Here is a 16,916-nt window from a genome sequence, read left to right on the forward strand (position 1 = left end):
CTGCAGCAGCTCCCATGGGGTAGCATCTGGTAATATGGGATTACTGCAGCAACTTCAACACACAGGTGTATCACCTTTCAGTCGCCAGCATTTAAGGTTTAGTAATGGTCTGGAGAATCTGATACATTAAGTCCTGCCTCTACTCTCTAGTAAGTAACAGAAAATAAGGCCCTGGGAGTTTGTCATGATAGCTCTGTGAAAGCTGTGCAGGCAATGAAGTTCTGTGCTGCTGCCAGTCCTCAAGGCATCATGACAAATTGCACATGGATCCAAATCCTCTTTCTTCAAGTGAAAGAAATTTTTGTTAGTCTTCAATATTCTCAGCTCATAATTGCTTAGGATTAGGTAATCAAATTGCAATGAGTAGCCTGAATGAGTGATGGACATTCTGGTTGATGCCCATTGACCAGTTGAGACCTGGATTATGCTGATGTGAGAATACTTTTGTTGCATGCAAAGGGCATTAAAGGAATGGAAAATCTGTTGTCTGAAGTAGCCTCATCTCCAGCTGCGGGTAGGTAGAGCTTGGCACAATGGAGAAGGAGTTCATGAATATATTTTTGCATCTCAAATACTGGGCTAACTTTTGATTGCCACTCCTGCACAGGTGAGAGCAGCTCAAAGTTACTTTGTTCTCTGTGAGGACCTTTTATTGCTGCTGGGTCCATGAGTGCAAAGGAACACCCTAATCATTCCTCTCTCCCAGGCATAAATTTGTGCTAACCTAAAATCACTGTAGCTGCTTTCTGACAGACAAAATTCTCTGTATGGAAGTCCTCAGAGGGTAGACCCACTAGATTTAAAATGCTTCTGAGAAACATACAGAATGTATTTTGTACATATATGAAGAGCAGAGAACTGAGATCCATTACATAATAGGTCCAGGAAGAGTTGCTTTCCAAAGGGCCAAAACCTCATATAATGGGATATGGTTGCAGGGAAATCGAGGGGATCCATGTCCATGAATCCTTCTGCTCAAGCTTTGGAGCAAAAAGAGAGTTCTTTTTTGATACTTCATTATCAGGATGAGGACTAATTATCCAGGCTGAGGACTCTCTGTATGGACTTTGCTGGCTTTTTGATGAAAATTTATGTATAAATGTCACAAGCTGGTGGGTCTTCTCCATGCACCAAAACTCTATGAGTTTAGAAATGGCATGAACTGAAGCATTTTGACAAATGCATAAGAAGGACAAGAATACATCAAATATGACAGAATATTAGTCTCTGTTGTCTTGTATCTCCTCTCTCTCCTATTTTCTTTCTGACTTAGAGACAAGACACAGCTGAATGAAGTTATCTTTTTCCAAAGAACCAGAGAGATGGGGCTAGGATTCAGGGGGATCCTCCTAATAGAAGGAATATCATCTGTCAAGCCAATCTAAAATAACAGTGAAAATGAAAATGAACACTCCACAAGCAGTATTTCCTATGATGAGTGTGTTTATTTTCACATTTGTTCACACACAGTTACCTAAAGCTCTGGCAGGACAACTGCAGGCAGGGCATAATCTATGATAGATTGTTGGATTTCAATGTTCACTTCTCTCATTGATTGACTAGATTTTGGCTGCAATATCCTTCTGGACATATTTCAAGACCTGTTTGTTTTCAATGGTTTTGGCAGATGGCTGTATAAACTCCAAGTCCCATGATTATGATTCATTTCTGTGTGAATAATTTTGGTTATCAAGTTTGATTGTATCTCTATGTGTTTTTACACTATTCACGTGTACACTGAGTGCATTCAGAGCCAGAGTTGTGCTTACCCAAATACTGTTTTTTTGCTAACGAGCAAAAAACTACAGATTAACATTTTCATTTTTTTTTTACATTTAATAGTTTGCTTCTTTTTTATTGTCTATTATATTCTTCTTCAGTTACATATCACGGTTCTTTTATTTTATTCAAGTATTTCAATGTTTCCTATTTTCTCCCAGAAATTCTTGTTTAGCTATTGCTTCATTTTGCTTTTGTGGGGTCTGGCATTTCATATACTAATGCATGGTGGAAATAAAAACCCTTTGGAGCCTTTCTGACTCTTTGTATATCCCCATTTCTCTTCCTGCCGAAACAGAAATATCAGACATGCCATTGCAATCAGATTCCTTTTGGATGATTACCTTCCTTCCCAAATGCCTGATTCATTATGGAATACTTGTTAATTCCTGTGGAGAATGACTTCATTCTATCACGCGAGCTTCTGTCCTTCTAAGTGATACTGTTGCACCAGGCTGGATGGGACTGAACTGGAAAGGGCTGCTGGTCTAATCAGGCACGATAGGGAGCAACAGAGAACACTTTTGAGCAAAGAGAGGACAACATTTGAAAGCTTCAGTTTCCAACATCACACATTAGGACTGATGGGCCAGTTCAAAACGGACATAAACACTCACAGTCTCCCATCTCAGAGATGGGGTTCAGTGCTACCCACAGGAGCTGTCTGCAGGCAGACCTGCCAGGTTGCCTTGGTGGCAGTGAGGCTTGACTGGGCTTTGGTGGAGATGGAAAGCAGCCACAGGGCCAGCCACACATGGTTTTTTTATTTTAGCTCTTTTTGGCATTTTCTGTTCATCAGGTGTGGTGTACAACCAGCACGTTGGTCTGAAGAGCGCAGTAAAATTCTGCTGGGGCCTGTTGAGTCAACTTGTCTGTAAAACAGGAGGGGGTGGCTGATGGTCTGAAATCCAGGGAAAGCTGGTGCAGCCACGGTATTCAGCTCTCAGAAGATGTGAGGGCAGAGTGCTACATGGGAGGATATATGTGAGAGGTTTTATCTGAGCAACTCAGACACAGATACCCACCTTCCTTTCTCTCCTGGTCTGTTGTAACGCGGTCTTCTAGTAAAGGTTATAAAAGGAAAGCCATCTGTATGTAAGTTTGGGCTGACAGAAGAATTTCATGAAAAATTCAGTGTGGATTGGGGAGGACAGGAACTATGCATAGGAACAACATTTTTCCACCAGATTTATTATTTTATAAGTTACCATGCAAGAAGCAATTTACAAGCATCAGCAAAGATTCAATTGCTTTCTTATATATCCCCCAAAGCCTTACTTGAAAAAAATCCAACCAAACAAAACACAATCCTTTAATGGAGATAAGTCTTACAAAGTTTTTAAGGATGCCCTAAGCTTTTAAAAGGTTGAACATTCAAAATTAAGGCTCTAAGATAAAATAATTAGACCTTTGTTAATTACAGAAGATCACAGGAAGGATATCCAACAGACTTTGACTTCTGCTCATGATTTCATTAGTCTTCACATTTCTCTAGCTATATTATCCAAAGCAGGCTTTCTCCATACTAGGCCTGGGGAGAATATTCCCAAAGAGAGCAGGGTTGTCTCTGGAGAGAAGACTTGTCTGTTGAAGAAAGGGAAGCATGGGGGAATTATAGGGCTGTGGATGTGTTTGTGAGCATGTGGAAATGAGATTTACACGTGTGTTCAGGAGATCTGCAGCCAGAGGAACAAAGTTTTCCTAACTCCTGCTTTTCATGGATCGTGCCAGTTCTACTTCCCTTGGTTTTGCCCAAGTTCGAGAAAAGGAAAAAAGGAAAAAATGGTTGCAATGCCTCAGCAACCCCTTGAAGAGATTATATGAAAGTATGAGAGATAGAACATCTCTGTTTTTACTGCAGAACTTTCACAAAGCTCAAATTGTGATGAGGCATGAGTAGAGATGCAGTAAAAAAAGTTGGTAGCTACAAGGAAGGGCTACGAAGTAGAAAATGGAGAAAGGGAAAGCCACAAAAGAAGTGAGGTGATGAGGTTAAATCTGGGAGAATGAACTAGTTGTGTGACTGGGAAAATGGGACTGAGGACATGAGAGAGGGTTGAGGGATGTCAGAAAGAAGAGTCATACTGCATAGCGATAGAGAAAGCAGAGAGAAATTAGACATCAGGGAAGAGTAGAAGAGAAAAATTCCATAAATGTGGAGTTGAAAGACTGTCAAAGCACAATGGTATGTGTTTTCTAGACAAATCTAAGTGAATATCAGGGCCAGGAAGCAGTAGGCTGTTTATGTGTACATTTTTCTTCCCAAACCTACCAGTAAGCCTGTTTTTAGTTAAAACAGAAACATAAGGCTTTGGATGACTTTGCACGGCTCTGTAATACATTCATGGTGGCCTTCTCTTAAATGAACACTTCCACCACTGTCCTGCAATAACGCTAAATTTGCCTGAAACCCTCTTATGGTGGTTAATTGCTAACTTGGATCTTGCTACTGATCCACTCCTATGACAAAGGTCACATTCCTAATGACAAAAGTAAAGAAAGGAAGGTAGTAACATGGTGTCGACGATGCAGTTGAATTTTCCTTTTGTTTTAGAGCATAGGGTTTATTCTAGCTATCAGGCCTCTTCTAGTCAAAACAAAACAAGAATTCTCCCTCTGCTCTTCAGAGGGAGTGTTAGAATTAATTATCTCAATGCATTCTAGATGCCTGTGCATAAATATCACTTCTGAATGCTTGCTTGTGATGAAAACTGCTCGTTGTGTTTTACAGGTACTTCAGCTTCTTCTGGCTCTCTCCTTGGCTCTGATTTCTCTTCCATTCTCTTATGAGACTTGCTTTTTCTCAAATGCAATCTTTCTCTTTCTCGTCTCTCCTTCACGCCTTCAGGCTGCTAAAAGGCAGGGAAGAAATAGCTGGGAATTAAAAGTGACTCCTACATGATTAAAAAAAAAAAAAAAAGGCAAGCTTCATAATTTTATTTCACTAGTATTGTATAACAGAAATACTCCAGTAACCTGCCTCAGCATGATCAGCTCTACCATGATGGGCTCAAATTCAAGGCCCAAGCCCATCACCGTAAAACTCAGCAAGAAGCAACAAACACACCTTGATTATACTCTGTGATGATAGAAGGGTCACCTGCCCAGCAGACTTGAGTAAGGCAGCAGACAGGAGGGAAAAACAGAGGGGCTCCAAGATTTCAGCCCAGATTCCATGTTTTGACATAATCCACCTTTATGGGCCTGAAGGCTGTTCAGCACTAGCCACATGGGCCTCACTGAATACAAGTGCTGAAGGTCATGAACTATTCTCAAAGACACGATTTTAAGAGAAAAGCAATATGCAGGGAAGGACACGAATTACTTCTCCCACACTTTTCTTTTCACCTGTGTCATCATGCTGGTTTGAATTGCACACACAGAGCTCTGAATGCAAAAAAATGCTCTGTTTGGAGACACAAGTTTAAGCTCAAATTTCTTTTCAAATCTGTAACACCTCTTGCTCAGTTCTCTGAGATCCTCAGGCACTTCACATCTCTCAAATGTCAGTGGTGACTGAGGGAATGACAACGATTTGGTCTACTTGAAAGACAGATTAAAATACAGCTCAGCACACGCCACTGTGGATTACAGGAGGGTACAGGATTTGCATGTTTTAACTGGAACTGATGTCATATTTAGTACATTATGCTCACTATACTTATCATACAATTATTACACACTCATAGACTTTCTAGCCATAGGCATTTTTGAGAGATTAGAAATGATAAACCGGACAACCACTAGTGAGCATTGGCACATGAGGCAATGGGAATTTCCAAATGAAATAAATTGAGTAGTTCCAAAAGGGAAAAAAGGATCAGAGAATGCACTTAAAATCTTGACAATGGCGTAACAGTGCAGCCATCACTGTGATTCTACATATTCTTAGAGGACTGGTCATGCAAGGACTAACTGTGGAATGTAGTAATGATGCTTGTTGAAAAGAGATTTTTTTCTCTCTTTTGCTGCACAGGAGGTCTGCAAAGAGAGATGAAAATTACTTTTCCAGACAACCTGTCAGTGTCAACAAACTGGGAAAAAGAAAAGATACTTCCTTCTATTTGGTGACAATGTCAAGTGTTATTCAAGCACAGTGTTTTGAATGGGGTGACAATTTGGTAGTGTTCTGGTACGTAAAAGTGAGCTAGGATTTATTACCCTTCCTTCCATTGTATGATACAGTAGACAGTATGTATCATAATTACAAAAATGTGTTAAAGTGTCATAGACAAAAGGTTGTTATTGGCTACTTCCTCAACACAAACCATACGAAAAGTGGTCTTGTCTCAGGACAGAGTGATGGGGAAAAGAATGAAATGGGGGGAGAATCCCCTGCTGCCTGCATGCTCTTTCAGTGAAATTATGTTCAGCCACTTAGAGCAATAGCTGCTGCCATAGCAGTGTGGTGACACTGCAGAAAGCAGATGGATGGAATCCCAAGGGGTAAAAGAGAAAGAAGCCTCTCAAACACTGCAGTGCCTGGCAGTCTTACAGATAATGCCATATAGGTTAAACCAGGTCAGCAGCAGTGAGAAAGTGAGCTGGGTCTCATGGCATAAGTGAAGCAAACCCGGTTTTTATATTGTCATGGTTTGTTGTCACAGCCATAGAAACCTCTGAAAATATTTCCATAGCCAGTGCAGTACCTCATTTTGAGGATAAATATTTCTGAATAAGCCTAGATGGCAACACTACATCAAGAATCCTCACACCAATGATACAACTTTAACCTTGTTTGTGCTACTGTAGTAATTTGAGACAACATAACATGAGAAATTCTAATTCAAGTTCATTTCTACACTGTCTCCAGCAAAATCACAGCAATTACACAAAGGACAAAGCTGGCTCAATTGTTGGCTGATTGGGCGTTTTCTTATGTAGTCATATTAAGTTAGTTGTTACCTACCAAAGAAACTGAGCGCTTGCTTTTGAGATGCAATTGCTTTTCAAAGGACTCTGCAAATTCCTGAATGGAATTTGATCTTGTGTCTGGGCCTGAGCTGTCTGCTGAAGGTGTTCTGCTTGCCTTCCTGTGGCAGTGGCATTTGACATCTTGGTCTTCTTGAAATTCCTTGGAGCCTTTGAGGTGGCCTGAAGATGAGCCTCTGGCAGAATCATGAAGTCGTGTTGCATGGAGGGAGGAAAGCTTGGCCTGAAAAACAAAAGGTCTTTGTTGAGTACTGAATATTAAAGCAAAGCACACAAGGCAGATTTTTTTCTGCCACAAAGATTCTCCCAACAGTGGTGCAGAGTGAAGGACCTTGCCCAGAATCCTGTGTCTTTCCTCGTATGTGCAGGAGAATCACACTGCCAAGAACTTGCTTTTCTGGAGGTAGCAGCAGCAGAATTTCCTATTATTCCTGTTTTGGAGTATCTAAGCTTTGGCACCCAAATGAGCATTTCAAATGTAAAGTTGCTGGTCCTCTTAGAGTTCACTGGCACTAAAAGGAACTGGAGCCATTCACAACCTCAAAAATTCAGGCCCTGATTTGGCTTCAGTTTCTGGGCAGGAATCTCAAAAATCAAAGACCAAGCCTTTTGTGAATAGAGGACTCAGATACTGGGTTTGACCCATGGGTGCTCCAAGCTTTATCAGATGTTTGAGTTAATTTGAGTGTGACAACAACCATTTCTAGCCTGGTTTTGTCAAATTTTCAGCATGCAGACAAGAAGCTTTATAGTCCAGCTTTTAATTTTCTGCTGGTTTCTTGGGTACATTTGTCGTGAACTGATGAGGGAGCACTTTCAGGGCACTGAAGGACACATCTCTGCCAGAGAAGTGGTAGAAAACAGACTTCCTACAATTACATTTGTAGGGCTGATGTAGGGAGAGAGTAGGTAGTTGTTTAGTTTCTTTGTGATTCAATTTTCCCAGGCCTGACATACAGATAAAAGTTATTGATCTGCATCAGCTGTGTTTAATTGAATGTCTGTAAAGGAGATTAAACCGATACAGAACTGCTGTGTCCTGCAGAGTCATGTATTGGTGGCTTTAGAAATAGACAGACCTGTAGATGGGATGGGTGAGAAGGACACTTCAAAGAGCCAGGGATGCCCCAAATCCTGCCAGTTGCTGGTGCTTTTTCAGGATGAGTACCTGAACACTGGTAAGATGCAGGTGGTGAAAACTCAGAGAGACAGGAGGTACTGAAAACGACACCCCTGCAGGTGTCAGGTCAGGGCACTCCAGGCACCCAACTGCAGCATCCATGTTTGAATGGGTAGATGTTTTGGACGTTATGAGGAGTTTCTTCACAGGCAGGATGTCATTGGAAAGGACTGCCCAGGAAGGTGGTGGAGTCACGATTCCTGGAGGTGTTTAAGAAAATACTGGATGTGGCCCTTAGTGCCATGGTCTAGTTGGCATGGTGATGTTCAGTTAAAGGTTCAGATTTGATGATCTCAGGAGTCTGTCTTTTCCAACCTAATTGACTCTGTGATTCTATGTTTCATATAGGCCTGGTGCTAAGCCTTCAACTACAGATTAACCCTGAGAAGCTCTGCTGCCTTCAAGGAAGATGTGATTGTTTCAAACAATTGAAGGTCTATCCTACAGATCCTGAAATGCTTTCTAAGAAAATCCGGTAGAAAACCCTACACTCAGAGTAAGTTTGTTGGAGAGGAGTGTGTGTGTACTGTTTGTTTTGGTTTATGGGCAAATGGAGGAAAGCTAAATCAGATTGGTATAGCTGCCACCTGAAATATCTCCTGTACACAACTTAATTTACTCTGGTCCAGATGCTACTGTATATATGTATAAACACAACAGGGACCTATGCAGCCTTTCTCTAAGTAGTAAGGCTGTGCCTTCATATAGTTGTGGTTATATCACATTAGACAGGCTTGATGAGAGATGCTAAAAATAATAAATCTCACACCTGAGAGAAGTACACAATTGTGAAGAGTTTTCCAAACATATGGTACTAGTTCAATTTTTTTTCCAGACATAAGCTTGCTATGTCCAGTATTATGGACTGCCTCTGAGAGTAGTGTTAATGATTTCTGCCACACTATTTTTACTTTGGTTTCAAACCAATCAATACAGCTGTAAGTTCTGTAAGGTCATATTGTATTGTTACTTTAAAAAGCATGAAAACAATCACATTGTGCTTGAGGGGTAGGAGCACAAATGACATGCCAAACTCAACAAGCTAAATGTCTTCTGTGTCATCAACATATATTGTTTCCTGGAAATAAAAGTTTTCTCACAGTAAAAATCACTGGTTGTTCTTAGAGGGTCTGGGGGAAAAAAGCCCACAGGAGGACAGCTGAAATGGGGGATCGTATTCTATCAATCCTGTTTTGCAATGCTAGTAAATGTTTTCTTTTACTAAGACATTGCTTCTTAATTTCCCATCACAGAGGGAATTATAGTTAAGCCCCTAAGGAAAGACTACAGTCTTACCTATTGACATGGCAGCAATGGTCCAGAAAAGGGACAGGCTTTCCTCTGAAATGCCCCTCTGCCTCAGTGGACTAAGGGTAAATACCTGTGCAATCATATTACTGTGACTGTGCCTTCTCTCGCAGTGCCTTTTCAGTGATACATATCACCACACCTAGGACAGCATCTTTTGTGTCTTATGGACACAACCCTACAGAAGACAACAGTCTCACCATAAGTCTTCTCAAGCACAGGACATTAATCTTCTTTTATTCAATACTGACTCTGTGAAAAACTAAGAGTTGTAAAATAAAGTTCAGTGATGAAGCAGATCTGGCACTGACCGGAGATAAAATCCAAGTGTCTTTCTTCCTGTTTCATAGATTTAATACACGCATCAATACATGTGTTTAATGACAAATTGATTGCTTGGTAACACTGTAAATAAGAACGGATGAAGATTGCTTTAATCTATGTTTTCCCTTCCTGAAGTCTCAGCAGCTGCTGCCAACAGAGATCGCCTCTATATCTGCACTCCTGGGTGTGCACCCTCCGCTGCTGTTGTCCCTTGACAAAGTTCTGTGAGCACAGTCCCAGCATCTGCCTCGTGCCCACATGTGGTACCTCTTTAGTGAACTCACCTTGGTCTCTGCCTCCCAGGATCTGATCTCAAGTAGTTCTTAAACTGGAGAAGTGGAGAGGAGGTGAAACAAGGGAAAAGACATGGGAGGGAAGAATGTTAAATGCTCCAGTGTATCAAAATGGGGATTTTTTTTGCCAGCACTGGGAAATCCAGAAGAACCAAAGGATCTCAGGGATTGTTTCTCACTCCCTTTAGTACTCCTTTTTTTCTGCCTTTGAGTAAAGGCCAGTCATGCTCAGTGTACCTATTCACAAAACAGCTAATCTGCTAATTGCCCATCTAAAACACACAAAAAGTACACAAACAAAAATACTTCAAGAATTGGTGTCAGTACAGTTTGCCTAATCTTTTTCTCAATTTCTGTTGCAGACAAGCTGATTGCTTGCATCTTTTGAGCTTGCACAGCTGTCAGTAAGAAAATTAGTCATCAGTGTGTCAACAGAGTGTTGTTTGTTTGAAGTTTAACCAATGACTCCAGTATTTTAGGGATATTTTGGAATATTGGACATTTGGATGCTGTCCCATGGCTTCCTTTCCTTCTGAAAAGCTTATAAACAAGCATATATTCCTTAAAAATATTTTGGTCTGGGCTCCAACTGATTTCTAGTAACAATATTGTGGTAAATGTTCAGTCTGACTTTAGTGTAAATTAAATGTTAGTAACTTCAACAGCAGTCAGTCGTTCTGCTCCCACTCTCAGCTGCTCTTATCAGATTTTCTCCTGTGAGCAGCAACACCTATTTGAAGGCTTATACATGTATAGGTTGTAAAGCCCTTATCAGTGCTCCTTTGCCTCCTAGCTTTTTCCCACAGCAAAATGTCTAGGAGGTAAGAACTGCCCTGAACCAAAACGGTGCAGGATAACTAGAATGTGTCAAGGAAAGTCATAGCTGGAGGCTTCAAAAAGGGTATCACAGTTAATTTGCCTAAAGTTTGCCAGGGGAACAAGCTAAATAGAGGAGATGGAAACAGATGACAGTTCTCCCCAGGCAGTTTTCACAGTCATTGTTGGCCCACAGCATCAAATACAACTCTGAGGCTTTTCAGGAGAGTTGCGTGTTTTAGCCTGACTTGCCCGTGACCTGGGGAAGGATGAATATAATTTTGTGTTCCCCTCTGCAAAATGTGAATGACAATAGTGAAAGCATTTTGTGAAGCTCATCTCAATAATCTTTCTGAGGTATACCAAGATGTCAGGGAAAAATAATGAAAACTGTTTTTAGTTTGTGAGTTATTCTACAATGCTTTTTGCTTATTTTTGGAGGGGGCTGTACCATGATGGATGCCACAGAGGTTTATTATTGTGTTTGAGGTGAGAGCAGTGGCTTGAATGTCTTCCTACAGCACAGGAAAAACTACAAAGACCAACACACCAATTTGGAGCTGAAAGTGATTTTCGGTGTTATGTGAAACCACCTTTTGTGCTATAGTGTGAGCATTTTCCTAGGTAATACCCAAACACTCCTGGTGCAGCTGCAGTTCATGTGGGCAGGGCTGCACTATTGCTGATGCACTGCACATCAGCCTTGGATACGAGACAAAGTGTGCTGGCAGTGCTGTTTTGGCAGTACCATTGTATCTGCAACTTTTGTCAACAGCTGTGTCAGAACCCGCTGACTTGATTTTCACCTGGACAGTGGAGTTATTTCAATTTAAGATGTTGAGACAGACGAAAGGGTACACTGTCTTCTGCTGTGAAGGTATTAATTTACAGAAGAGATGCTCTCTAATCTCAGTTATTATTCCTCCTGGTTAATAGCATGGTTCTGATAAAATTAAGACAATATTTAAATAACAATACAAGTGTTTTGAATCTTACGATAGTTAGTATTTGTAATAACAAATCTTACAGTATTTATAATTTGTAGTAACTGTAAAAAAACACATGGCCAGGTGCAATAGCAAGTTGTTACTCTCAACCACCATATGCTCTTTCTGAAGGTATTTCTAAGGCATCACTAGTGCTGATTGGTTTAATTTCTAGCTTTGGTTAAAGGCAACATGTTTTGGTGCTCTTTACTACCAACTAGTCAACTTTCAAATCAAAAGCTTCATCTCAGAATTTATCCCCAAATCATAAAATCACCAAACAAATCTTCCCTTCTCATTCCTCTATTCAACTTCTGGTACTAACAAATAAAGCAGCTAAAATTTATATCTTATATATAAAACTAGGAGAGCAAGACAAATTTGTGTGAAGCATTAATGCAAAAGCCAGACATATATGTGTACATTGAGGGCTATAGAAATCACATATGCATAGATCTCTGAAGGAAAAAAATAACATATAGTAAAATTAATTAACATCTCCCACACACACACACACAAATACATAGTATGTATCCAGCATTCTGATGGAATACACCAGCAAAGCTCTAGCTCAGAGTCTGACTTGCAATCTGTGGCCAAGGTGAAATGTAACAGTAAATAACAAATGTGGCTGATCAGACCAGAAGTTAGGACTGAAGGTTACTTCTGCAGCATGTCCATGAGTTTAAAGAGGGTTTTGGACTCTTTTGGTTTCTTAGCCATTTTTTTTGAACTGAAAAATCCCACAACTTAGAACATGGCAGTTCCAGTAGAGAAATTGCAAGGTGAAAACATAACATGGCATAAAAATAAAAGTTTGGAAAAGATCAGCTGTCATTCCTTCATATATTAGCATTTGCTTTGTTGCAGCCAAAATGATCTAAGGATATAAGTAAAAAATGGCTTTAAGGAAACATAGCATCTTTGTTTAGCCAACTGATGTACTTGGGAAAAAACAGACAGGTTTGGACCACCTAAATATTCTTCTAAGAGCTGAAATAAAAGCAACAGTCTTTGAGTAAAAAGAAGAATGTGAAAGCTGTTTTCAGTTTAACCTAATTTTCAATACCAGACAGTTGTGAGCTGCCTTAAAAACCTGCTTCTGCACATGAACTTTGCCCCTTTCCAAACTATTTTGTTAGTTTAAGAACAAAGAATGTATTTCTACCTTAAAATCTTACTTCACAGTTTAATAAGCTTTGTTATGTATTGTATTCTTGTTTTCAGAGTCAGATGTTTTAAATCAGAAGAGACCACATCCTCCAGCTTAAATTAGAAGTTGCACCTGCAAACAGCTAAATCCCAGGGAGTAAAACTTCCTGGAGACAATATTGTTACAGAATTAGCTCCAAATCCTATTAATACGTATGGAGTTACATAGTTTTACATATGAGAACAGACTTGTTAAAGACAGTCTTCATGTATGCCAGTTGCAAAATGTTTTGATCTCTGCCAGGTCATGCTGAGCAGACAGAAAAGCACTGTAATGCGTAGTTAGGCAGCTATTACATGCTTCTCCTTATGTTGCTGGTCCTGTCATCATTTATCTTGGAATTTGCCCTTTTTCCTGTATTCGAAGACACCAGAGGCCTGACCCTGGTGGGAAGCTTAGTCCAAAAACAACCAGCTGCTGCCAGCAGGAACTGAACTTACTTGGTAAGGTGTACCATACACATCCTGATACATTTCTAGGGCCATGCTCCTGGGGGTGGAACTTATATTTCTGCATAAACCACCTGCACACACAGAGAAAACTGCGCACAGCTCTTACCGGTAGGGATGCTCTCCTCTCACTACAGAATCGTGTCTGACGTTTCTTGTGGCCTCGACCCTCTTTCTCATTCTCATCGATCAAGTTGTGGCCCCAGAAGCTGCTCATCCATTTTGCAAAGAAGATATCATCATCCTCCTCATATTCCATGTACAGATGTTCCAAACTTGGGGGGGTGTCTCCCAACCAGACAAGGAAAAGCAAGGTCAAATTCCACCACCAAGACAGTAATTTCACACTGTTCTGCCAACAAGAGGAAGCAGAGACGCAGTTTCAACCACTCTTGCTGCAGAAACCCATCCCACTGCAGCCCTGGGCACTGTCTAAACACAAAGTCAATCCTTTCTCATTTCTTTTCAACAAGGTTTCTTTTAACCTTTCCATTGCAGCGCTGTCCAATATGACACTGCCGCAGGGGGCTGCTGAGGGGGGGTGTTGGCTACTCTGTGTGTGTGGCTGTTGAGTGCACCAGCTGTCAATACCAGTGGAGAATTGCCCACAGTTACATGCCTGGGAGGTGTGTACACAGACCCAAAGCAGGCCTGTGATTTTGAGAAGTAGAATCAACATATTGATGTTGGTCAGGAACTGGCACGGCTGCTTGCAGAGACACAACTAGCTCTGTGGGAGGGAGCACAAATGGCCAACTCTTCCCAGGTTTCTCTCCCTCCTGACTTCTGTTGCCTCTGCTCTTCCTTCAGTATTTAGGAAATGTGGTCTGTCTAGGTAGAAGTAAGACCCCCTGAAGGAACTGTTTGTTCATTTTTGGGTTATAACAGACAGTGGAAACTTGCGTCAGCTGCTTTTCACCAGAATAATTTCATCTGCTGTACAGGGTTGTGGGAGGCACTGCCTCACTTGAATGCACACAGGATAAAAATAAGTTTGATTTCTCCTCACCAGCCCTGGGTGCAACCTATATAGGCCATGTCTAGATCACAAACAGAACAGGGCCAGAGACTGTTTTCTGGCCCTGAATCTAAGTTTCTGCACTGATCACACGTACCCTACATGGTGCTTGTGCTGTGGGTCTCCTTGAGGCTGTATGTACTACACTGTGGCTGTAATATTTTGTTGTAACTTTTGTGTATTTTTTATTTTAAATTACCTGATATAACACAAAAATTCTCTTGTGGCCCATGAAACTGTTGACTGTATGGTACAAAACTGGAAGATGTGTTACATGCCTTGGGACCTGGCAGAAGGACAAGGAGGAGGACTCTAAGGCTGTAGAGCCTGTTGGGGTAGTGTTGGAAGACTGGATAAGAGGAAGAACTCAAATCTAACTTCTTATTGGAAGTAGTTCTTGGTGTGTTCTAGGTGTTCTCCTGGTGCCTAGGCATTGCTACTTGGCCTTGGCCGGACGTATGCCAAAAAAGCTCGCTGGTAATTTAGCATTACAGAGAATCAGTGGTCCAGCATTAAACCTTGGCCTTTTCCACAACCTACTTAGAAATACAGATGCAGTAACAAAAGTCCAGTTTCATTCATGTGGGTGCAGGTAGGAGGTTTAACACCAATGTAGGACTCTTCATTCTAAACAATATGGGTAAAGGGACCAATGGATGCCTATGTTCCCAAGTTTCACCTTGTCCAGGGCAGGCAAGACTGTGATTAGCACGGGGACTTGGAGTACATGGGTGTGCAGATGGCATTGCCTCAGATGTGATGTACCAGAGCTTGGACACAACCAAACCTGTAGTAGGCTGCTTTCTTGGCAGAGGCACAGGTGGATAGGAGCAAGAGGAATACCTGCAAAGCAGTACAATAAAAAGACAACTGAAGCAATAAAAAGGATGTGTAGGCTGATTCTTCAGGTGCTAAAGAACATTCCTGGCCATATTCTGACAGCCTGAATTCGACTTACATCCTTGAGGCCACCCATGGGTACAAGCAAGATACTTTTGCAGGCCTATAGTAGTTCATAGGAAGCATCACGTGTGTGGAATTGAGGCTGTTCCAGTAGGAAGTTATCAACCTGTTGGATACGTGTTTTCTCCTCTGTGGTTTGAGTTTCTTCTCTTCTGACATATGCAAGACAGAACTGCAGGTTGTTGTGTGGAACAGGAAATGCTCCTGCCATGCTGAGACAGGTGACAGGGAGAAGTGGAAGAGAGGTTGTCCCACAGCTTTGTCAAAATATGCATATGTAAATAGTAATAATCCATAAATTAGAGGATACATCTCAAGCTGTTTACTACCAGGCACTCATATATATTGACTCAGAATGCAGCAGAGCAAATTTTAGTTGAGCTCCTGAAGTATTTGCTTTGCAATCTTCCTGTTGTTAATATTTTCAGTCCTTTTTTTCTACACTGCAATATGTGTGAAGACACATATTCCTTCCATTTCCCTGCCACCTACAATGAAACTTCTAGCCATGAGATGTCTAGAGCTTTCTGAGTATAAAAACATATCAAAGACAACTTGTCTTCATCCTCAGCCAAACGCTCCATGGAAATAAGTGGAGACAGAAACATAAGCTTCCTCTGCCTACAGGTATACACACACACATACACTACAAGTACAAATTCCAGTACTGCATATTAAATTATTGTTATGACAGACTCAATTAATAACTTAAAGATGTCATTTATAATAAGGATTGCTTCAAAATGCTCCAGTATAAAGTCCTAGAAACTTTAAATCAGTCATGTTAGCTGAAACTACACAGAACCACAGAAGAACAGAATCACAGACAGGGTCGGGTTAGAAGGGACTACAGTGAATCATCTGGTCCAAACTCCCTGCTCAGGCAGGGTCATCCCAGAGCACGTGGCACAGGATTGTGTCCAGACGGTTCTTGAATATCTCCAGTGATGGAGACTCCATAACCCCTCTGGACAACCTGCCTGGTCATCACACAGTTAGTTCCTCATGTTCAGAAGGAACTTCCTGTGCATCACTTTCTGGCTCTTGCCTCTTGTCCTATCGCTTGGCATCTACCAAGAAGAGCCCGGTTCCATGCTCTTGGAAGCCCGCTTTTAGATATTTACACAGTTTAGTGAGGCCCACTCTCAGCCGTCTCTTCTCGAGGCTGAACAGACACAGCTCCCTCAGCTTCTCCTCGAAAGAGAGATGTTCCAGTCCCTTAATCACCCTCGTTGTCCTCTACCGGACGTGCTCCAGGAGCTCCCCATCTCTCTTGTCCTGAGGAGCCCAGAGCCGGACACTGCACTCCAGACGTGGAGCGCACTCCGCATGTGAGCGGCCCAGAACTCCTTCCGCGCAACATCGGTCCGGACCCGAGACCCCTCCAGCGTTTTCGGGCTGACCCCTCCCCTGCTCCCGCCGTGTCCCCGCGGCCCACATGCTCTGCCGGGTTCAGCCCCGGTGCGCTGCCGCGGCGTACGGCGGTGCGGGCCCGCTGCGCTGCCCGCCGGGCCGGTACGGGCGGTGCGCTCAGCCCCGGCTGCCCCGCCGGGCCGGTACGGGCGGTGCCGGGTTCAGCCCCGGGGCTGCGCTGCCCCGCCGGGCCGGCAGGGGCGGTGCGGGCGGGCGCGGCTCGGCTCAGCCCCGCGCTCCCG

The 16,916-nt window shown here is 42.1% G+C and overlaps 1 protein-coding gene across 1 annotated transcript; it reads right to left on the reverse strand.

Annotated features, from left to right (window-relative positions):
• Window positions 1-4,195: 4,195 nt before the first annotated feature.
• Window positions 4,196-16,680, reverse strand: LNP1 (leukemia NUP98 fusion partner 1). Its single transcript, XM_050333916.1, has 4 exons — window positions 14,978-16,680; window positions 13,390-13,627; window positions 6,689-6,934; window positions 4,196-4,631 (listed from the first exon to the last, which is right to left on the reverse strand). Exons 2-4 carry the CDS (start codon window positions 13,537-13,539, stop codon window positions 4,461-4,463), a joined length of 567 nt encoding a protein of 188 aa, XP_050189873.1. The 5' UTR covers window positions 13,540-13,627; window positions 14,978-16,680; the 3' UTR covers window positions 4,196-4,460.
• Window positions 16,681-16,916: the final 236 nt, after the last annotated feature.

Source organism: Myiozetetes cayanensis, unplaced genomic scaffold (assembly GCF_022539395.1).
Source record: "Myiozetetes cayanensis isolate MyiCay16 unplaced genomic scaffold, myiCay2020 scf5-8, whole genome shotgun sequence".
NCBI lineage: Eukaryota > Metazoa > Chordata > Aves > Passeriformes > Tyrannidae > Myiozetetes > Myiozetetes cayanensis.

What these genes read in the sequence shown, in the direction of transcription:
- LNP1 (XM_050333916.1), bottom strand. Translation starts at nt 13,539, where the DNA reads ATGGAATATGAGGAGGATGATGATATCTTCTTTGCAAAATGGATGAGC. An exon ending in AGAGGAGAGCATCCCTACCG is followed by an intron (nt 6,935 to 13,389) that starts GTAAGAGCTGTG and finishes TTTGTTTTTCAG; the next exon opens with GCCAAGCTTTCCTCCCTCCA. An exon ending in GCAAGCGCTCAGTTTCTTTG is followed by an intron (nt 4,632 to 6,688) that starts GTAGGTAACAAC and finishes CCTGCCTTTTAG; the next exon opens with CAGCCTGAAGGCGTGAAGGA.